Source organism: Oncorhynchus mykiss, chromosome 3, assembly GCF_013265735.2.
Source record: "Oncorhynchus mykiss isolate Arlee chromosome 3, USDA_OmykA_1.1, whole genome shotgun sequence".
NCBI lineage: Eukaryota > Metazoa > Chordata > Actinopteri > Salmoniformes > Salmonidae > Oncorhynchus > Oncorhynchus mykiss.
The window spans coordinates 52,685,828-52,695,267 of NC_048567.1; the positions used below are offsets into that span (position 1 = coordinate 52,685,828).

At 42.0% G+C, this 9,440-nt stretch overlaps 1 protein-coding gene across 1 annotated transcript; it reads right to left on the reverse strand.

The window, feature by feature from the left end:
- Window positions 1-1,095: 1,095 nt before the first annotated feature.
- Window positions 1,096-6,351, reverse strand: LOC110520181 (ADP-ribosylarginine hydrolase). The gene is made up of 4 exons (XM_021597319.2): window positions 6,202-6,351; window positions 5,622-5,969; window positions 2,347-2,710; window positions 1,096-1,861 (listed from the first exon to the last, which is right to left on the reverse strand). The coding sequence occupies exons 2-4, from the start codon at window positions 5,938-5,940 to the stop codon at window positions 1,447-1,449; spliced, it is 1,098 nt and encodes a 365-aa protein (XP_021452994.1). The 5' UTR covers window positions 5,941-5,969; window positions 6,202-6,351; the 3' UTR covers window positions 1,096-1,446.
- Window positions 6,352-9,440: the final 3,089 nt, after the last annotated feature.

A 9,440-nucleotide genomic window follows, 5' to 3' on the forward strand; every position in this document is an offset into this window, starting at 1 on the left:
CAAAAAGGAAACTTCTAGGCAGGGAAATAACATGTAAATCAATGTGGGTTTGACACTTATGTAGGTGTCATAACCAGCTATAAAATAATGCAATATATGTCACAACAGCTGTAAATATATGGGTAAAGACAGTGTCATATTATGATACTAGGTGTCAAGTGTTACCGTTCATTTTAAGACCATATTGTTTGGAACAATACACTCAACAAGTACATCACCTTTCCAGAGTGGGCTCAATTTTACAATCAGCACCAACACAATGAATGGGAAAATGGATTCAAAGAGAACTCCCTATGCTGGTGACTTGCTGAATTTGAAATCCTAAAGGGGGGGCTGTAATTGGTTAATGAGCTATAATGTAAATGTATACAAATGGGTAATTTCATTAAAAAGTACCAGAGAGCCCATTCTGGAAATGTTACATTACAAACAATGTCTAAAAATAAGCTAAATCAGTTTTAGTTGAGATACTCATTTTTATGTTGAATAAATGCATGTGAACATTTGTATTTCAGAATCTAGACATACAGTACTCAATATTTAAGAGAACACTATAGAGTATAATGACACCAAGATATGTCTGTATCATGTACAGTTCACAGATCATGGTCTTAATAGGCCTAAAAAAGGGCCTAGAATGGCCAATTAAACATCCTTCCTCCCAATGAAGTTCCTATGTGAGAATTGCTAGAACAATCTCGTTGCCACAAGAGAAGGACAACCAGTGAAAAACAAACACCATTGTAAATACAACCCATGTTTATTTATTTTCCCTTTTGTACATCGTTACAACATTGTATACAGACATAAGACATTTAAAATGTCTTTATTCTTTTGGAACATGTGTAATGTTTACTGTTCATTTGTTATTATTTCACTTTTGTTAATTATCCATTTCACTTGTTTTTGTTTTCCATGCCAATAAAGAACTTAAATTGAAATTGAATAAATTGAGAGAGCGAGACAGGAAAGAGAGTTTCAAGAGTGATTTGTTAAGTTACACTGCCACCCTCTGGTCACCACTGTACTTGTAGACTTCATTTAGTCTTCATTTAGCATCAGTCTAATCAGAAGTAAAACAGTCTGTTTTTACACTCTGCCATAGCTAAAATGGTACAATAATAGTGCAACAACTGCAGCATCAATGTATGTTAGTGAAGACTTGATTATAGGCTGGAAATAAATAAAAAAATGTTGCCATTACAGAAAATGTTTGTTATTATACAGAACATTCTGGCTCCATCTCCTAGTCAGTAGGTAGACTGCAGTTTGAGATCATAAATACTCTATAAATCTTTCCAGATCCAGTAATATTCTTTAAAAATATGTTTTAAAAAAACCAAGGGATGCAAAATTAGTGTCAAAAAAAGTTTAAGTAGCTGAAATTCCAGATCTGCAGGAAATGTAATGAATTTCACCTTTAACCATCTATTGGTTTAATTTGCATCACACTTTCAAAGAACCTAGAGGTTTTCCCCTGAGCTTGTATAGCTGTTCCCCTAGTTTGGATAGTCTGTCACGGTACTCAAGCCTCTGGTAGTTGATCTTTGGCACCCCTCTGAAGCCGAACAGTGCGCCCCACCAGGCAGCAGCGATCACGGCCGTGGAGTCGCTGTCCCCGCCATGGAAGAAGCCATGATTGGCCAGCTCAACCCAGGAGTCACCTGCCCTCAGGAGGGCATCGTAAGCTATCATGGGAGCATCATGCCCACTGGCGCCACCACAACCCTTGAAGCTCACCGCCCTATAGAAACTCTCCCTCTCCTTCACACCGTAGGACTCTGGGAACTGAGGTTTGCTCTTTCCATCCAGAATGCCTCTTTTTTCTAAATAGGACTTCCACTGAATTCCAAAGTAGTCCCTGGAAAAATGAGATTAGTCAGAAGCAGATGAAACTTACACATCATTCTACATTGTAAACCCAGCCATAGATGTAGGAATTTAATTTGGCCTGTATTGTTGCTGCAAAATAATTCTGCAGCAACAGGAATTTATCGTTTAGCCAATAATGTTGCGTGATCGGTAGTTAGGCTATTAGCTGGCAAAATGAGGCTACATAAAATGTGGAATACTGTTAATATAACTGAGTGTTAGTGCAGTTCTGTGAATTTACATAAACCACGAAGTTCACCTGCATTTCCTGCAGCGCAAGAACATTGTGTGAAGTGTGACCTGCATACAGTCAAACAGAGGAGGCTGTTGGGCAGAGATATAGGAGTACAGACGTACTGTAATGGTTGGAATGGAGTGGTATCTAACATATCAAAGACATGGAAACCATGTGTTTGACACCGTTCCACTCTGCCCACCAGCCTCCTCTGCAGCCAACCACAACAAAGGCCTCACCAGTGCGCCATGTTCAGCTCCACACAATTGCCCGAATGCCTGACGTACTCCTTGGCTTTGTCCAGGACCTCCATGAGTCTGTGTCCCCAGGCCTCCACAGGTAGGGTGCCCCTCACTGCGTAGGCCGTGAACAGGGCTGCAGCCAGGGCTCCCAGGTAGCCTGTGGGGTGGTGGTGGGTCAGACGCCCACTCTCCACACTTACTGCTATCAGCAGGTGCTCCTGCTCAGGGTCGGGGAAGCGCAGGCCGATACACATGGCCCTCATGGCTGCCCCACACCCTCCGCCCCTCTTGTCGAAGGGAATCTTAATGTCCTCGTCAGTTCTCTGTCTGTGCCTTGCAACACTGTTGCGGCAGGTGAGGCCTACAGCGGAGACAGAGGGAGTATAATTATTGAATTGAAGTCAACATGTGGGTTTAAATGTAACTAAATGTTATCTACAAAATCCCCCAAAGTAATTATTTTTGATGACAGGGCCATAATAACTAGTAATGTTGCATACTCCAATAAATGTTAAAATCTCACCTTTCTGGTAAAAAAATATATAAATTGCTGAGGTCACTTGAGGACAAATGCTCAACTGCACAATACAAATATGATAAAAATCATGAAAGTGTGAAATATTTATATGATGTACAGTTGAAGTCTGAAGTTTACATACACTTAGGTTGGAGTCATTAAAACTTGTTTTTCAACCACTCCACAAATGTCTTGTTAACAAACTATAGTTTTGGCAAGTCAGCTATGACATCTACTTTGTGCATGACACAAGTAATATTTCCAATAATTGTTTACAGACAGATTATTTCACTGTATCACAATTCCAGTGGGTCAGAAGTTCACAAACACTAAGTTGACTGTGCTGTCAAACAGCATAGAAAATGATGTCATGGCTTTAGAAGCTTCTGACAGGCTAATTGACATCATTAGAGTCAATAGGAGGTGTACCTGTGGATGTATTTCAAGGCCCAACTTCAAAATCAGTGCCTATTTGCTTGACATCATGGGAAAATTAAAAGAAATCAGCCATGCCAAAAAAAAAAGGATACCTCTACAAGTCTGGTTCATCCTTGGGAGCAATTTACAAATGACTGAAGGTACCACGTTCTATAAAAATAACAGTACGCAAGTATAAACACCATGGGACCACGCAGCCGTCATACCGCTCAGGAAGGAGACACGTTCTGTCTCCTAGAGATTAACGTACTTTGGTGCGAAAAGTGCAAATCAAACCCAGAACAACAGCAAAGGACCTTGTGAAGATGCTGGAGGAAACCGGTACAAAAGTATCTATATCCACAGTAAAACGAGTCCTCTAAATCTACATAACTTTAAAGGCCACTCCGCAAGGAAGAAGCCACAGCTCTAAAACCGTCATAAAAAAGCCAGACTACAGGTTGCAACTGCACATGGGGTCAAAGATCGTACTTTTTGGAGAAATGTCCTCTGGTCTGTTGAAACAAATATACAACTATTTGGCCATAATGACAATCGTTATGTTTGGAGGAAAAGGGAGGACACTTGCGACCCGAAAACACCATCTTAACCGTGAAGCACGGGAATGGCAGCATCATGTTGTGGGGGTGCTTTGCTGCAGGAGGGACTGGTGCACTTCACAAAATAGATGGCATCATGAGGGTGGAAATTTATGTTGATATATTGAACGATGTCTCAAGACATCGTTCAGGAAATTAAAGCATGGTCGAAATGGGTCTTCCAAATGGACAATGACCCCAGGCATACTTCCAAAGCTTTGGCAAAATGGCTTAAAGACACCAAAGTCATGGTATTGGAGTGGCCATCATAAAGCCCGGACCTCAGTCCTATAGAAAAATGTGTGGGCAGAACTGAAAAAGCGTGTGCGAGCACGGAGGCCAACAAACCTGACTCAGCTACACGAGCTCTGTCAGGAAAAATGGGCCAAAATTCACGCAACTCATTGTGGGAAGCTTGTGGAAGGCTACCCAAAACATTTGACCCAAGTTAAACAATTTAAAGGCAATGCTACCAAATACTAATTGAGTGAATGTAAACTTCTGACCTGGGAATGTGATGAAAGACATAAAAGCTTAAATAAATTATTCTCTCTACTATTATTCTGACATTTCACACCCTTAAAACGAAGTGGTGATCCTACCTGACCTAAGACAGGGAATATTTACTAGGATTAAATGTCAGGAATAGTGAAAAACTGAGTTTAAATGTATTTGGCTAAGATGTATGTACACTTCCGACTTCAACTGTATTTCCTATTCAACAAAACTGTAAATTATAAAATGACTAATATATCACCTTCATTAGAACTGTAAAATACATGTGGTTCAGTTGGTAGAGCATGGTGCTTGCAATGCGTGGGTTAGTTTCCTACAGGGGACCAGTTTGAAAAAAATAACAAAATATGAAAATGTCTGCACTCTGTTGCTCTGGATAAGAGTGTCTGCTAAATGACAAAAAATGTAAATGTTAAAATATTTGTTTGCAGAAAGCAAATTTTCTAAAGGGCTCTCTTGATCAAAACATCTGCCCAATCTGTGAACGTCTCAGAGCTCTAGATTGGCTTCCAGAACTCGTTAGGAACGCACCTTTTATTGCATGCTAATATTGTCTATTTATTTTACCTTTACCTCTAGGCAAGTCAGTTAAGAACAAATTCTTATTTTCAATGACGGCCTAGGAACAACGCCTGTTCCTGTTCAGGGGCAGATTTGTACCTTGCACGGGGGTTTGAACATGCAACCTTCCGGTTACTAGTCCAACACTCTAACCACTAGGCTACCCTGCCGCACCAATTGTCTTTGACAATAGGAAAGTGAATGTTTTGAATACCGTGATGAAACCACACTCTCCTGCTGTACTATAATGTAACGATCGCAGGCATGTGCTTCATCTGTGAGGTAGGGTTCAGCTAGGAGTTGATGGACAGTCAGAAGAGCGAATGAAATGGTAGAAGGGACATCCCAGCTTAAAGTGGTTTCAGATGTCACATCATACGTCACACAGGCTCATAACAAAATACTACTGTGTACGTGGGAAGCAGGGCTATTGCTCAATGCAAGCCGTGTCGATCTACGGTGGTCACAGATTGATATTTAGTGTAAATGTCAGTCAGAACCATGCGATCTACGGTGGTCACAGATTGATTTTTAGTGTAAATGTCACACTTAACTTATATCTAAGTTAAGTGTACCGTGGCCAAGTGTGCAGAAATATTACCATTTGCCTCTCATGTTAACACAACATGACACACCTCAAAGGAATATAAACTGTTACATACCTGCTCCTCTTCCAGCCATGTCTGTCATGCTTACAATGTACTTCTCCACCAGGACTTGATACAGCACAGGGAGGGATGCCCCTTCCCCCACCTTGACCAGAGCCTCAGCTGTAGCCAGGTGCATGACGGTGTCATCACTAACAGGGAAGTCTATGGCATCCAGCTTCTCTAGACCTCCTCTCTTCTGAACTTGCTCATGTATTAACACTCCATCATTTTCAAATTCCCAGGTACCATGGTTGTAGCCCAGGGCATCTCCTGCTCCACTCAGGACCATGCTGGCCTTGTACCTCTGTTCCAGGGGGACCGTGTCTGACATGGTGAGATCTGGTTGGTGTTCAATCACTTCTGTAAGATATTCCATTGGATCATTGACTAATTGAATGTGACATTGAATGTTGATTAATATAAAATACAGAAAAAAGCTGTTGAGACGAGATATGAGGCTGTCAACCATAATGAGCGTCACTGAACCATCAATGATAAAAGACAAACGTCACAGAATGTAGCGATATGAATGTATTGTGTAGAATGGTTGAATTTACATAATGCAAATCGAGCTAGTGCAGTAAATTGATACCTTGTGCTGGTGGTTGATAGGCAGACCTTGAGGTTCGGTTCCCTTCCTCTTATTGTGTAGTTTCGATTACGTAGAATCCAATCCCGCTCAGCTCCATACAAGGAAACAATTAAACTACGACGAGCGAATGAAAAGCACTTCCTTAAAAAAAATGACTAACACTTCCTGGGCAATGTTGCCAACGCCTCACTCAGTAAGGAAAGTAGCTATTGGCTGTCCTAAAAGTCATCGCCGAATTTGCATAATTGGCCATGTGAACGTAGTTGTGATGGATGCTGTAGGAGAGGGGAATAACGTCGCGGGAGAGACAAAAAGTGAGTAAAAAACACCCTCAATATGTTTAGAACGACAAATTAACTTTCTTCTATCGAGTCTTGTTTTTTTAAATGCCACAATTCCAACCCTCCTCCTTTATCCGGGCGTGGGACCCAAAATAGAAACTGGCGGAGTTATTTCGTCTTTTATTTTATTTTTCTTAATTTGGTTTGATTTGTAACCTTATGGTCCACTTAGGAGCCTACAACACGTCACAGTAAAACATGAAGATTTTGTACTTTTTGTATACAATCTAAATGGATCAAAAAGAGACAATAGAAAAATTGTCAATGGCAATGTGAGAAAATTATGGTAACTAGTCTGGCCCAAATTCAGGTAAAATAATAATGTAAGCCAGGGCGGGATCAGCCAGCGGCGACTTCCCGCATGCGCGATTCATTTGCAGTCTGGACGCGAAGGGGTGAACATCTCCTGCCTGACTGCAGCGCGAGGACTGGGCCGCCTGTGAGTGCTTTGGGACTGGGGTGGGGCCCACGGCAGCACCCGCTGCTCGTTGAGAAGAGTAAGAACGATACGTGCTTTCACGTCAGAGTCTCCAATAACACCAGAAAGTCGCTAGATTTGTCGCTAGTCGCTTTTAAAAAAAATTGTCGCTAGAGGGGTCTGAATACTTGCTAAATATAGCGACAACGTCGTTAAATTGGCGACTCTACGTCTTACAGGAACGCGCACACCGGCCAAGCACACGCACCGTCGTGGATGCAAGGTCCGATCATTTGTGACACCAGTGTAATGAAACAGGGAGGGAGCAGGTCGAGCGTTCTAGCCCGAAGTCCAACGCGCTATCCACTTGTGCCGAAAAAGCATGATCAAGCGGCAGAGTCGATATCCGTGCTTATAAACCCAGGGTCGCTACAATACAGTTTTCTGTTTATTCGAGTATTTTCAAATGCATGCCAATACTTTCCAAATGTATTTCCAAACAAATTCCAATATTCAACAACTTGTTTTATATTTAAAAATGTACTGGTATTTTAGTCCTTGAAAAACAAGAATTTGAACCCAGGTCTGATGACAACACTTGTCAATGTTTGTGTTATATACACCTATATTAGTGTTATACACTAATACTGGCCATGCACATGTTCGTTGGGGTTTAACAAAGGCAATTGCAGACACAATCATTTCTGCTAATCTATCACAGAGAAACTCTTTTCACAACAGGTCTAACCGTAAACTAACTCATTTTTGTACATCGCGCTGGTCCGTACAACTGACCTTATTTTTAGCGTCCAAAAAAACGTAATACTTCCAGATCAACTGTAATATCAATACCATTGTAAAGAACAATTTCTCCCCTTTCCAAAAAAAAATCAATGACGAAACCTTCATGATTCCAAATGTAACGGATGTGAAACGGCTAGCTTAGTTAGCGGTGCGCGCTAAATAGCGTTTCAATCGGTGACGTCACTTGCTCTGAGACCTTGAAGTAGTAGTTCTCCTTGCTCTGCAAGGGCCGCGGTTTTTGTGGAGCGATGGGTAACGATGCTTCGTGGGTGTCAGTTGTTGATGTGTGCAGAGGGTCCCTGGTTCGCGCCCGGGTATGGGCGACGGGACGGTCTAAAGTTATACTGTTACACAAAGAGTTCCGTCGGGTCTTTTTAAAAATGGCGGGTGGGGAAGCTAAACCTATTGCGTGATAGTGAGAAGGAGAGATGTCGTGTGGGGAAATGGCTTTTTTCACTCGATCTGTCCAACTTATCAACTTATTGGCTCTAAAATGTAAATAAAACACTATAAAGAGTTTATATAATGCGTACATACCTATTTGAAGGTTTGACAAATTTTAATTGGGTTTTTAGGGCTGTGCTAAAGTGATCTTCAGAAGTAGACAGCAGCTTTTGAGTCATGATAGCTTGCAGTGATGACACAAATGACTAGGTATCCCCCTTACCCTGTCCTTTTCTTGTTTTTAAACAGTGAGAGAAGTGCTACAAAATGGAGAGAGGCTGTAAGACAGAATTATTTACTTTTTTAAAATGTATTTTTATTAACAACAAATCAATACATAAAGCACTTGAGAGAACACGAGCATACATAGATTACAAACAATGGACAATCGAGCTAGGGGGTACAATATCACTTGAGTGGGTTGAGTCACTGATGTGATCTTCCTGTCTGGGTTGGCGCCCCCCTTGGGTTGTGCCGTGGCGGAGATCTTTATGGGCTATACTCGGCCTTGTCTCAGGATTGTAAGTTGGTGGTTGAAGATATCCCTCTAGTGGTGTGGGGGCTGTGCTTTGACAAAGTGGGTGGGGTTATATCCTTCCTGTTTGGCCCTGTCCGGGGGTATCATCGGATGGGGCCACAGTGTCTCCTGACCCCTCCTGTCTCAGCCTCCAGTATTTATGCTGCAGTAGTTTGTGTCGGGGGGCTAGGGTCAGTTTGTTATATCTGGAGTACTTCTCCTGTCCTATCCGGTGACACCTTGTGAATTTAAGTATGCTCTCTCTAATTCTCTCTTTCTTTCTCTCTCTCGGAGGACCTGAGCCCTAGGACCATGCCTCAGGACTACCTGGCATGATGACTCCTTGCTGTCCCCAGTCCAACTGGCTGTGCTGCTGCTCCAGTTTCAACTGTTCTGCCTTATTATTATTTGACCATGCTGGTCATTTATGAACATTTGAACATCTTGGCCATGTTCTGTTATAATCTCCACCCGGCACAGCTAGAAGAGGACTGGCCACCCCACATAGCCTGGTTCCTCTCTAGGTTTCTTCCTAGGTTTTGGCCTTTCTAGGGAGTTTTTCCTAGCCACCGTGCTTCTACACCTGCATTGCTTGCTGTTTGGGGTTTTAGGCTGGGTTTCTGTACAGCACTTTGAGATATCAGCTGATGTACAAAGGGCTATATAAATACATTTGATTTGATTTGACCGCCGTGCCACCATGCTGTTCAAGTGA